Source organism: Manduca sexta, chromosome 8 (genome assembly GCF_014839805.1).
Source record: "Manduca sexta isolate Smith_Timp_Sample1 chromosome 8, JHU_Msex_v1.0, whole genome shotgun sequence".
NCBI classification, from domain to species: domain Eukaryota; kingdom Metazoa; phylum Arthropoda; class Insecta; order Lepidoptera; family Sphingidae; genus Manduca; species Manduca sexta.
In genome coordinates, this window is record NC_051122.1 from 3,386,923 (window position 1) to 3,401,396 (window position 14,474).

Sequence of the window (14,474 nt, forward strand, 5' to 3'; positions counted from 1 at the left end):
ATTAATTTTATTATTAAAAATCAAACACGCTAGTATTCTGCATGTCAAGCATTTTAAACGGTCGACATCCAGAATTACTTTATCACCTCTAAAACCGATACTTCTGGGAATACTATTAATTTTTACCAAACTGATTACACATCCGAAAGTAACCTCTTGCTTATAAATCTCTTTATTATATTGTCACTCTTTGCTCCACATCAAACAATTTCAAAAATAAAAAACACAATATTAAGATATTAGAAATAATAAAACGTATTACGAATGAAAATAAAAATGGTAGAAGCAAGAGTTAAATCAACAATAATTCTATCAATTAGATGTATCCAAATTTCTGCAACGTCTGCTCTCCTATCGTAGTAAAGGTCTCGAGAACAGAACCTTCGCATTCTGGGAAGAGGCTCTCGCAGTCCACTCCAGCCTCCCTCCCAAGCCTTTCTGCTGCGTGGTACTCATTATCCGTATGATGGGACAGTGTATCTTTAGTTGACGATGGTCTGAAAATAAAATATATTTTACCATCATTAGTTCCTCTGAAACTTGACTGATAAAAGCAGTACGAATTATTTAGTTGCGAATTACGTCGGTCAAATAAAGTAACTTTAGTTCATTCCTTCATTAAATCAATCCATTTTTAGACTTCTTTTGAAACTAGCAAAACCACTAAACATCTTACTTAAAATTCTACACCAGCAACAACCCAAAGAGGTTGAAGTAAAAGCCAGTTCTAAAGAACATAAAGAATTACCAAATATAAAAGAAATAAGCTCTTAGTCCTTTCATGCCATTGTGGATATACTTACGTGAATAGTATATGTCCAATTTCTCCAAGCAAACCGTTTTCGTGTGTGAAAGGAACCACGGCCGCTTCGCAGATTGTTCGAAGCAGGCAGGGCCGCCCTGTGTAACCGTACCTGCGGAATTTTCAATGCACATCTCAATAAAATATTCTAAAAGCGAATTTTGTCGGGAGCTCTTTACAGGAATTCGCGAGCGCCGGCGGAATTTAAAACCTTTTTGATTTTTTTAATGCAATTAGTTTGCATACAAATGTGTTGTTTCATGAATGCGGATTTTGTAATGTCCGTTTTAATTGCAGAGAATGGTGTATTATACTTAATTTCTATTAGGGATTTTATGATGAAAAGATTTTGTAAGGGTGTATTATTAATAGCATGCAAATGGTTTGCAGTATAAATTTCGTAAAGTAATTGTCAAGAATTAATCAGAGATTTCATGTCGAATCAATTTGTCCGACTTAATTCCTTGAGTTTTATTGCAATTTTATTTGAAAGTTACCGAATTAAACCGATAATACTTATTTTAATACCATTTATTTGGGAGCATAGATTAAAGTGTGACTTTTTTGTTTATTAGGGAAAACAGTTATATATTTAAAAGAAAATTGGTATAATAGTATTTGGTCATCTTATGTATTTATGTGACGAGTAGCCTTTACTCAGACTTCGTGAAACAGCACCTAATACTGAGTTAATTAACTTCAATTTCAGTAACGAATTTAATTTCCAAAAATCCTTTCTTACTGCTGCTGCTCAGTTACATCACATGAGGAACACGTGTGCAAAATTTCACGCCTCTTAAGCAACCGGTTTAAGCTATGCGTCTGTGAACGAGTTTTTATAATTTTATTAAGTCTCTAAAATTATTCTGCATCTTCAACCAAACTGGTATTTTAAAGAACAATCAAAGCAGACGATAAAATTTCACTGAAGTTTCCACAAAAACAATGTTACTGTAAAGTCTTTTGCGGTTAAATTGTGGATAGCATTCAATGCAAAACTGAATGTAATCTTCATACTAAACGAACAGCTTACGCTATTTCGCTTTAATTAAAATCTAAAATACCACATTTTTATGCATTTCTGCAAAATTATTTGTTAGTATCCGCGCAATTGTTACCTTACATACATTACGAATGCAAATTACTTGCTTCGAAAGCGTTTTTATTTGGAATGCTCGTGAAAAATATCTTAGTTCTTTATTTAGTAGTATAAATGCAAAGTTATGAGCGAGAAGCATTTCTGAATTCAAGTTTTTAATTTTTGTTTGCAGTAAAGTGTTAATTCTATTTTACAAAATTATTAAGTTTGCTTCAAGTCCGTCGTCAAGGATTTCCAGAGAGCATTTCTCAAAAATGTTATTAAAATGCGCATACATAAAGTTCAAACATTTACATGCAATTGTATTATTATTTGTTACCTTTCTACCATGTGTTCCAATATCTTATAGAAATCCCATCTATTCATTCTCTGCGGTTCTTCTACCTCCAAATTATTTTGATCTATCAATTCTTGACGTCTGATGGCTTCTTCTAAAGGCAGCTCCGTTCTACCTTCGACATTAACACCATCAATAATTCCACCTTCTGTATAAACTAGAGATCTTTTACGTCTGTTCTCATCAAAAGTGATATCGACTAAAGTATCGTTGTCTCTTTCCGTCTCATTGTGTTCAATATCTCCTGCTTCGTCAAAATTTCTAGAATCATCGGCTATCTCATTTGTTTCTACGTCTTCGTTTGGAAGGTTCCCGTCCATGTCCCTAGAAACTGTGTTGACGAAGCCATAAATTCTGCTCGTGTATTCTGTACTGTTCGTTGGCAAATCATATTGGAATTTTATAACTGTTCCGACTGTTACAGATTGCTCCTTTAGATCTACGGGAACACCAAGACCAATAATGAACTGAAATCAGAAGAAATAAAGTTTATTTTTATCTGTAAATATTACATACCTATTATAATGCACTATTAGATAACCTTGACTTTGTAGTATTCAAAGGTAATCTCATCTAATATCAGCTAACTTCCTAAATAGGTACTAGCACAGATAATATACTAGGTAGTACTAATAATACACACACACACCGACACACTGGCGCCTTTTATCCCCGACAGGGAAGGCTTTGCCTAACATAACTGCATAACTGGTGCACCCATATTTTGCCGTGTATATCGGTCCCATGATGTGATAGGAAGCGAGCCTATCGCTATATCAGGCACAAATTTCCAGACTCTGGGCTGACACTAAATAAAAAAACCAACTATCACTTTGCCCGACCCGAAAATCGACGACTTAAGCACTGCACTCGCACACGTAAGACAACTACGCCACCGAAACAATCTAATACTTATAAAAATTCTAAAAAGCTCCGTTACTAAAGAGATAACAAGATGTGGATATTTCAATATTATTTTTTTTATTTAAATATTTCACATAAATTCGAGCTCTTAAACAAATAATGTTTGCCTTAATGTTCCTAATTTCCAAATAAATTAAGAGTCAAAGATACAAAACTAATTAGATAAATATTGTAAATGTTTATTAAAAGGTAGTTTATTTTAAAAGGTAACTCATGTATGACGTTGACCTACATCTAACATGTGTTCACTTTCCTTTTTCACACAACCCTAATACAGAAAATATGTACCGTGAAAAACCGTTCGAGGTATTAAGAATGTCGACTTTGTTTTTAATAAATTTATAAAGGTATAAGTATAATGTATTATGTTTCAATAAGGAGAGGAAAATGTTAAGAATAATAAAGTAATGAGAGATATTTTTTCGGCCGTATATTGTTTATTTAATATAAGACCTTATTATAATACTTATATGGAAGCGTCCGTAGGTATGTAAATGTCTGTCTATCCTATAGAATATACATTGTAGATAAGGCAGCTATGGATTTTACTTTATCGTAAAACAATTTAATAATGTCCGGATAAACTGTCCACCATCCCAACTATATTAAAATTTACACAGTAATATAATAATATTATCAGCCCTATTTTATATACTGTCCCATTGCTAGGCACGGGCCTCTTCTACTACTGAGAGGGATTAGTCCTTTGTCCACCACGCTGGCAAAGTGCGGAATGGTGGACTTAACACACCATCAAAGTTCCTATAGAGAACTTCTCAGATATACAGGTTTCATCACGATGTCCCTAACCGTTAAAACAAGCGAAAATTGCCATACTAGAATTAATGTACAATTCCAAAAGTAAATAACAGAAATCGTATTCATTCCAAGCCCACAAACTTTAAACTACATTCCAAAAAGAAATCAGATGAACAAAATAACATTATCAAACAAAAAGAAAAAACCCAAGTCATAACACGCTTCGGAAGACAGAAACTAATTGCATTTAAATTCAAGAACAAAAAACACTGCTTCGTTAAGCCCTATCCGTTGTGCAAAGGCAACACCATTTGCTTAAGTTAAATCAACGTTAGAGAAATCCTACTCGATAAAAATACCTGAGCTCTTGCGGGGCCTCCGTCGGGGTACACTAGGTACCTTCTGTGTCTACTCGCTTCACTGGTCGCTAGTAGCAGGAAAATTGCCGGCAGGAACATGGTGACTGTCACGGCCGGCGCGCAAATACCATGTAAGAAATGTGTGTTTGTAGAGCCCACGCTCGCTGGCTAATGAACCGTTATATTTTCCCAGTGATTTGAGAGCGGCCTCGTTCGAATTTGTATTTTTTCGTGACAAAATTTATTTTATTGTAGTTTTACTGAATAATTCTTTGTGTAGTGAGATGTATAGGTTGGACTATGTATTTAAAAATGATTTAATTGGTTTTGCTAAATATAAGTTTCTATTAGGAAGGTTTTGGTCTACTTTTATTGATTTTAAAATGTCTATCCTATTATGTTAGTTGGGTTTGATGTTCATTGTAATACCAACTGTTACTAAGTAATAAAATCCCCAGGTATTACTAATGCCGAAAATGGAAAAAAATTATCGCAAATATTTTGGGTCATGGTATCTATGCTGAGAAGCGAAACTGTGCGTCTACCGAAGGATTATTTAAAGTAAATAAGTATGAAATAACTAACATTCCTTTTCTCCTATCCTACTTGAATGTGGCGTCGGCCCAATTTTTTTTAAGTGGGTAAAAGGAATTTGGCTTGGTTATCATTAATGTCTATGTGTAATCTGTCTGACGTCAAATGCCATGCCGATAATAAAAGTTACAATAGTAATACTATTATTTTAAATATAATAATAATACGCATTGTGACTACATTCACTTTGAATCCCTTACTACCGGTGGCTTGGGTCTTGAGTCTCGCCATCGGAGGATAATTCATTTCCTTTATATTTTCATGCATTGAAATTTTTAAGAATAAATAAAGTATAAAATTAAATAAAGTTTTACTATTGTTATGTAGAATATTATACATACATAAATTGACCAGAAGGCCAAAGATGTTCCTGGCGGTAAAATAGAGTTTTTACGCGGTCCATAGCAACACTGTATTATCTTATTTCTTTAAATGCTTAATTTTAATTATTTTGGAAAAAATATTATTATTCTTATAAATTGTTTTGACGATAAGTGCAACTTTGTTCGCCTGCGTGATAAATAAAGTATTTTATTATTTCCAACTTTATCCTATTCTCGTCGCTTTCTAACAGGTTTAGTTTCGTTTTTCCGAATAGGCTCCCTAGCCCCGTATTACCGCTTAGAGACTGGCCTTAATTTAGGTCGCCCGCTATAACAAAGTAACCTTAATTCAATTATTTATACCGTTACTAATATCGACTTAGTTATTTAAAATTAACAAACTCAAGGTAGTCTAAATTATTTAATTATGATAGATTAGTTAATTAAGTTTAACAAACCCTGTTATTTATTAATCAGCGTTTGTCACTTTCATCCCTATGTCAAATAATTTGTAAGTGAAAGAGATGGAACATTGATTGGTAATTATTATAATGTTTTATGTTTACACGATTATTAGACATTGAAATGAAACTATTTTTCGGATTTTATCGCGGTTTTTATATTAAAATTTTCTCCAGACGTTTCAGACGTCAACCTTCGTAGTCACGAGGTGGACTTAGGTGTTGGTCGTCCGAAAATCAAAGCTACAATATCTACCTACATTATACAATTATACTTGTTTTTTTTAATTTTGCCGTTGACAGTCACATCTACACAGAATGATATGCAATAAAATGCGCACAATAGATTTATTTCAATTTTAATTTTATTTTAAACTGACTTTGGCTCGCAGCTTCGACCGCCTGAATTTTTTTCGGGATAAAAGTCCCGCTATATATTTTCCCGGGAAAGAAAGTAGCCTATAAACTTCCCAAGGTCTTGAACTATCTCCATACCAAATTTCATAAAAATCCATTTAATAGATTTTGAGAAAAATTATCACATACAAACAGACAGTTTTTGAGGACTTTGTTGTATGTATATATAGATTTAGATATAGCTTTATAATTTTGCACGAAGACTATAAAAAATTCTTGCTTTAAACCTAAACCTATCTGTTAGAAAAATTTCCATAATAACACTTAACAATTCTATAATCTCAACCCACTACAAAAAAACATAATTTCATACATAAATAAGAGAGTAGCACTTGTTAACAACACTCGTGTGACCGCAAAATCCCATTTAAACCCTTCATTCCAATATATTTCTGGATAAACGCAGTCCGCTTTGATGCGGTGTGTACACGCGAAAATGTTTGCAAAGGAAAATGCATTGGACGTTGGGAGCCTGCTTTGTTTATTTTCAAGCTATAATGTGCCTCAAACAAGTGTTTTATACTTGCACCGCAAAGTTACCTCACTGGACCTGATTAAGTGGAGTGTCGAAATGTCGACTAACAAGAGTTTGACGGCAGTCGACACAATTATGCCGGCCTGTTGGAACCGGATATACTGCCGTGATAAGCGCAAAAGCGGTATGTCAGGGAAACCTTATTTTGAGATCATCGCAGTTTTGTAAATACAGTTTTATAGTTTTTATGTAAAACTGAGATAAAGACACTCTTGTAAGGGTTTTTTTAAAAAATTCTAAACATGATACCTTTATTTAGATAAGTTCATTGGATAGGTATTTCTTTAAGCTATCTGACGGCATAAAAATCAAGATTTTGATTTTTTTGAGATACCGCTTTTGAGCTTAGCACAGCAGTATACACATATTGATCCCAGAATGCGACATACTTATGTGAGCCACTACGGCGAGTTTTAACATCTTGTGTATGGTTGTGGCTATCCAGTATCCAGTATATAGTAATACCAGCAAAAGTGTTATTTTTTGCTATGATTAGTTTGTTATAAAATGTAACTTTATAATGAAGTACATACATGATTACGCCCTATTTCTCTTTTCAAGGGTAGACAGAGCGACATTTCACCAGTCATATAATAATAGGAACCTATTTATCATTTACCGGTCTTAGTTTCATACGTCAAATACTGAAATGCAAATTCAATATAACTTTGCCTGTATTGATTATTTCGTTTAATCCGGCAAACAATTTCATTAATGAACTCTAATTGAGCTTCATCTGTAATTAATAAAACCTCTCGTAATTTTTCTTGTTACACCACAAAGCCAATTAGAAATTTCAGAAGTGGATCGCCATTTGCGAAACAATCCACTTTAATTAAGATACCTATTGTATTTTAATAACTTAATGAGAATTTTGCCAAGTCTACAAAATTATTTGGCACTTTTCTTTATTAATATTTGTTCTTTGTCTGAGAATTATCTTAGATGCCTTCTTCATAATTTTCAGATGAATAGTTTGTTTCATTGTATATTTCTATTATTTATTGTATCGTAGTCTTAGTTTAGTGGCGGCATGCCTGGGTTTTGAATCATGTGGTTCTCGTTCAATTCCTAGACCGATTAAATTTGAAAAACCTCATCTAAATTAGCCGAGAATAAAATTTGTAATTGGCAACAAACTCGCCTTATATGAAATCGTAAACAAAAATAAATTAAAAAAGCTAACACTTTCAATTTATCCCCGACGTATCAGTCAAGGGTGCTAATAACGCTGCCACTTTTTGAAATGTGTGTTCCGTCCCATGATATTGACAGGGGGTGAGCATATGGCCATATCGGGCACAAATTCCAGTTTCCGAACTGAAAGACTCAATAACCCGAAATTCGAACCGCGACTTCGAGGCGGTGGTTATATCGCGCTCCCAATACAACTACGCCACTGAGGCAGTCATATCACATTATGAGACCTATTTATGCTTGGTGAAATGTATATATGCAAAGAACTCATGTCAAGTACCGGCTTTGGTATTGCGTTTTACGGTATTAGTGCAACTACTCATTTCCCCCCGAGGCAGTTATCAAGGGCTCGGTTTCCACACCGAATGCACTTCTATGCACAGGGAGGCATGTGCCGCCTTGGCATACAGTTAATGTGTATCCCTCATGGTTTCCAATTCACAGTGAGGCCTATGAGGGCTCGTGAACATTTCCTAGCCATCTCCCCTACTCCCATCCTAATCCTTCTCCTTCCTCCACACTTCCTTCCCCAGATATCCCCTCCCAACTTTCCACCAGGGCCCTGCAGTCCCTAACCCGGGGATTCCAATTTCCCCTTCGCCGGTTTCCCCCGGGATTGACTATGAAAAAAACATTCAACAAAATATCCCCCAATACTTTACTTCAGGGTCAGGAACATTCACCACTACTCAAGTCAGTGTGTTAATCACTCAACTATAAGAAACACTTGGCCATTCACCGGCTTTCGCTATAAAAATGTTCTTAAAACACTTCGACAAAAGTTGTGTGAGAGCAAAGTTTTGCAAAAATAAAACACCGGACTCTCGTATAAAATTATTATTGGTTTAATGGTAAACACCGAAGTTTCAACATCTTACGATAATGGTATCATTTAGTTAATAGGGTAAATAATAATTGAAACATGCAATAGCTCATTGCTAGGAAGAGCAGGTTCAATATTTATTTTAAACTCAACTAGATGGCAATCTTGGCACTCAAAAGTTGAAGCACCCTTCGCATCAGCTCGTTTTTACAAGATGTTCAATTCGCCCTTTTTTTAGTTAGAACAAAAATATAAAAGGATGTTTAATTTTAATTAGGCATCGATTCCGAAATTGCTAATCAGTATATAGGTAACATTAAATTATTTTCTGATTTTATTGGTTTTTGAAGGCGAATTAAGGTAGGTCAGACATCGTTGCGCACAAATCAAACCCAGAAAAATCATCAGGTTCCTTTCTTAAAAGTCTCTAGATTGTTTTATCTGGCTGGATGAGCTGCCCGGCCGACCCTAGAATATGGCTATGTTCTAATATTATCCCGGGGTGTGGAATTGTGTCCGACTCTAAGTTAGTGCCCGTAAAAGGCAATAGATCTGCCCCCTATTACATGGAACTTAACATAACTGGCAAAATGTAGGTGTATTACACCTCTACCTACCTTTGAAAAGGGAAAAAAGCGTGATGATAGCATCACGTATACATAGGTATTATGTAATCCCAAATACTAATATAATACTCCAGTTTAGATCCTAATAATTTAGAAACATCTAAATCTACTTTCGCAGTAAATCCATCATACTATGCAATAACCGTACAAATCCTCGATAATCACAAACACATGTATTTAAAAGCTGTTCAGCGGAGTGCGAACGGATTGAACTAATATTTTGAATAAATATAACGTTCTGGACTTACCGTATGTCTGGCATATGTTCAGTTAAAGCCGTTTGGATTAGTTCCGTGTTCAATATGGTATTTAATTTTAACACACTTCTGTAAGTAGTTTTTATTTGGTTTGTCAGAGTAAATTTGTGTTAAATCCGTAATCAACAGATGCTTTTATTGCACCTATGCAATCTTTCATATCTGGTCGATTTCTAATACGCGAGGATTTATATGTGCACTTGCTATCTGTTTAGTAAATCTTTATTTATACTTTTAACGCATGTCAGTTGTAATTTAGTTCTACATTCGAAATAAAACAGCGCATAACAAAACCCAAGACTTTCAAGGCATACTCTAAGCTAGATCATACATTTTTCTCTTCTAACATGTCAGACCTTCATGGCTGCTAAAATCCCCTATTTCAAATACATTAGCATCATTCTTAAGATCTTGAAACCTCACCCTACTACCTAATTACTCCTAATTAAAATTATGATATCTAACATTCTCTTCAGCATAAAATTACGTTATTTTTAATGAATGTTTGTTTTAGTTTTCAATCATGCTACTGTTACTAATATGGTGGCATCATTAATTTAATTATAAAAATTCTCGAAAAACGTATCGTTTGTAGATCCTGTTTTATTAGAGCTATTAATATCTAATATTTTAAATGCTGTTCATATTATACAATTGTTTCCTATTTTGTATATTTGATATGTAATTATGGCAATAAATTGCTACTGGTAGGATATATTTTATATCCGCTTGGATAGCAAACACCGTACCTACACAAGGTGTTAAAACCCAACATATTGGCAAACGTAAGTGTATCGCGTTCCGGGATCAGTCTGTGTATATCCGGTCCGAACAGGCCGGCATAATTGTGTCGACTGTTGAGGGGTAATCATCTGTCGTCAGACGACATCCTATTGGACCCCACTCCACTTACCATCAGATGAAGTGGGATCCAATTTCCGTACCTGTATGATAAAAAAGAATTAAAACCTTTCTAACCTTCATATAAAACCTATTAGCGATTAAGGCTCATGATTTATTGATGCACTAGTTAGACCTCTGCTTACCTCTACGAAATTACAAACGTGAGCTTTATATTAAAATAGCATTCATAAACAACTTATTATCTTACCTATGTTTTTATTATAATCGTTTGATATCGCTGTTTGTTGACATCATCCACGCCCTTATCTATAATAATCAATATTTCAGAGTGATCGTAGCATTCAAACTGCTGAATACAGAAATGGCGACTCACAAACGGCAGAGAAGATACTTATTGTTCACAAAAGACACACAATGGGGGGTAAGTGGACTCTTTATGTTCAGAAACAGTTCTAATCTAATACGTATATACAATAGCAGAGTAATGAATTAATATCTTATTAAAAAAACACTTTCGTATATAAGTTTTTACAGTTGATTGATAAATCATGAGACGATTCATAGTAGATGACTCACCCAGAGCATTGTTCCGTGAAACGTTACGTCTTCCCTATAGAAGCAACATCATGTAATAAAGCACTCCATGATATTAATTCTATAAAAAAAGAATTTTGTACATCAAAACTATTTTTTTTTATTGATTATAATATTTCAGGTGTTTGTGACTGTCTCCATACCACTCCACCCAGATACGTACGTGAGCGTCGCTTGGTTCTTCGAAGCTAACTACTACAACGTAGATAATTCCACGTACTTCGATCCTTTGCTCGGCGACATTGAAGTAGGTAACCCACCCACACTAACACTGTAGAAGTATGCATGAATCTCCCCTAGCTGAATTTCCGCAATGGCGGCCAATCTGAATTAAGATCAACTAAGTACGCAGCAGATATTATAGTGCACAAGTGTGTGCGCAATACGCAGGTGCACCCTCAGTTCCTTCACTCTCACAGTCCGGTGAGACGGCAATCCGATATGACCGGAGTGTGATCAAGGACAGGACCAACAGCTTTTCGTGCTTTCCAAAGGTCGGGGATATCTCACCGCCAACTTCCTGATTCTGAGCTGTGCCTTTTTAAAATGGAAAACCTAGTCACAATCATTTTCGGTCCAACCCGAGAAAATACAGAAGAAATGTAGATTGTAAAAGTATACAGATGATGTAAAGATACTGATCCTGAGGCTGACAGATATTGAGCTAGCCTTAAGTATGAACACTGATACTATTTTAAGCTCCGACTCACCGACGTCGACTTGGTTATCGACATTGACTCTAGTTCTGACGTTTAAACGGATATTAACATTGATTTCGAAATTCCGCTACTAATTCACTACACATATCTCCAACCCACTCCAAGCTTTCCAATAAATCCTGGATCTGATTTCCAAATTGGGTAACACGTTTGGTTTTTACAAGCTCAACTGGGACAGTAACCAGTCAGCCTTTTGCCTCAAATATATGGAGGTGGAAATATATTTCTTTCGTCCATAATTTTTTAAATAAAATTACAGGTATCAAGAGGCCGTGAAGATCGAGACGTTCAAAACAAAAATGCTTTCAATCCAAATGATTTCTCGCGGCAGAAGCTATACACTCTGATTGAGGGATTCTTAGAGAAGTTTGTACTTTTAGTTATTCTGTTGTTTTCAACTAAGAATATACTTAGTCGACATAAATTAACGATCGTAGTCTTGCGGTTGCAATATTACTGTAAATTGGGTCTAAATGTTGACCATTACTTTTGGTATAATTGAATAGCTAGAGTTTTACGAACGTTAAGTTCTATTAAGAAGAGCACCCCTGGTGGTAGACAGTTTAGTCAGTAATCTGAACCAACAAGAAACGTTGCAATGATGCTTATATTGGTCTGCTTTCTAGTCATGCACGGTAGATATAGTAGTATTAACATAAGTACCGAAAATAAATATACTATTAGTACTTAGTGATTCAAAAAATACGTATCATAATAAAATATAGTTTCTACTTCTCTCGTTATTTAGCGGCGCACAGGCTCAACGATTATGTACTTGACTATTCTATTAATATGCGACTTTGTCTAAATAATTGTGGAGTGCAATAAATTGAAATTTACGTATACTCTTTTATATCCACCACCAAAGCAGTCAATTTCTTTTTTCTTATAATCTGTATGAATCAGCCAATCTTCAATATTCTCCTTCTACATACCAGTTTTAAAACGAGGTGATTTGTTCCAGACACGGGTTACCCGGACGCGAGTGCTTACTCAGAGCGATTTGCGAGCATGCTAGTGTGGAGCATAATGGGTTGTTGGGCGACCTGCTATATCTTATACTGACGTGAGTGATTTTATATATGATAGGCATAGTGAGATGGGTGATTATTTAGATTGCTAATGTAAGCAGAGTGGAAATAATTGGAAGAATTGCATGAAAATATACCGATTATAATTTCTTTTATAACATATTCAGACACAGAAAAGCTAAATGAAATCGGATATAAACTAACATTTTGTATATTTCTATTGTATTTGTTATAATTGACAGACTTGTTTTGATCAAAGTCATTCCAAAAGAAGTTTACTTGGTTTTTTTCCACAAAACTGTAGTTTTATTTCTTTCAATCGTCAAGGAATGAAAATCTTTAAGAATTTTTATCGTTTTTAATCTCCATTCGAGACATTTTCATTTTCAAAAATTTTAGAACCTAAAGAGTAAATTTTTATAGTTCACAATGTTTCTTACAGCCCCTCCACATCGATGTCCGAAGAGAATATAGAGGACGAATTCTACGAAGCAGAGTTATATGGAATGGACAACCAGTGCGAAGAATATGCAGAATATTGTAAAACAAATCCTTTGGACGCCATATCAACGTACATTGACGGCTTTGTGTGATCTGAATGTGTTAATAAGTATAAGGAAACTGTAATGTACTATAAGTTCGGTACGGTTTTACTTTTTCAGTTGACAATGATGATAATATCAGCCCTGTATTATATAGGTACTGTCTCACTGCTCGTCATGGGCCTACTTTATTACTGAAAAGGATTGGGCCTTAGACCACCACGCTGGCCTATTGGGAATTGGTGGACTTCACATACTCTAAAAATTCTTATAAAGAACTTCTAAGGTATGCAGGTTTCATCACGATGATTTCTTTCACCGTTAAAGCAAGCGAAAATTAACATATACTAGAATGTAACCACTACAATAAAAATCATGTTAATTGTATTGCTAGACTTCATACACTCTCAAAATTCATACAGAGAACTTCTAAGTTATGCAGTTTTTCTCATGATGTTTTGCTTCCTCCTTAAACCAAGCGATTGTAAATTACAAAGAATATACACACGATTTTAGAAAAGTCGGATGTGTGTCCGCTTGGACTTTAAACCTGCAGACATTCGACTTGGCAGATCGTTCCACGACCAACAAGGCTAATAAATTAATTTCAATTCTAAAGTTATATTTATTTTATATCTTAAATAAAAAAAGCACATCACGTGCCGCTAATATTTGGCAAAGTTGCACACACTAAAGTACATTTTCAGTTAATACCATTTTAGGTGAGAAACACGGAGCACTGAAATTTTGCACGGAATACAAAGCGTAAGACTATTAATTACATGTTTAGTTGTTTATTTTGCTTTTTTTATCTTAAGTATAATTACTTATACACTGCGCTTGGTAAAACTCGGATTATTATTTTCCCAAAAAGCATCATGAACAATGTAAACAAAACAATTTGAACAAACCAAAATATGGCTGATATTCGAAAGCTCGAGTGAAATTTCGCAGACCCAGTTCCAATTGACAACCGTAAAATATTCGGCCGCAGATTTGTAATGTCAACAATCCGATGCAGTATTTTAAACGCCAATCGTCAATAGTACGATCAGCATTCAATATTTGCGAGGTCTCTGCCTTGGCAAATGTTTTCTTGATTTTACTATTTTATCGTTTAAATATTATTTGATTATGTTGTTTATTAAAAAATTTTGTTAATTTTTACTGTTAATCTTATATGCAATTATGGGCGTAACTTTGCAATTTTG

General features: G+C 34.6%; 2 protein-coding genes across 2 annotated transcripts; one reads left to right on the forward strand and one right to left on the reverse strand.

Moving 5' to 3' along the window:
* LOC115444156 lies at positions 1 to 4,425 on the reverse strand. The gene is made up of 4 exons (XM_030169825.1): positions 4,281 to 4,425; positions 2,221 to 2,705; positions 804 to 914; positions 1 to 497 (listed from the first exon to the last, which is right to left on the reverse strand). The coding sequence occupies exons 1-4, from the start codon at positions 4,377 to 4,379 to the stop codon at positions 317 to 319; spliced, it is 876 nt and encodes a 291-aa protein (XP_030025685.1). The 5' UTR covers positions 4,380 to 4,425; the 3' UTR covers positions 1 to 316.
* Positions 4,426 to 9,503: 5,078 nt separating this feature from the next.
* Positions 9,504 to 14,408, forward strand: LOC115444154. Its single transcript, XM_030169823.2, has 6 exons — positions 9,504 to 9,584; positions 10,705 to 10,798; positions 11,093 to 11,218; positions 11,950 to 12,056; positions 12,655 to 12,756; positions 13,164 to 14,408. Exons 1-6 carry the CDS (start codon positions 9,508 to 9,510, stop codon positions 13,312 to 13,314), a joined length of 657 nt encoding a protein of 218 aa, XP_030025683.2. The 5' UTR covers positions 9,504 to 9,507; the 3' UTR covers positions 13,315 to 14,408.
* The last annotated feature ends 66 nt before the right edge of the window (positions 14,409 to 14,474 follow it).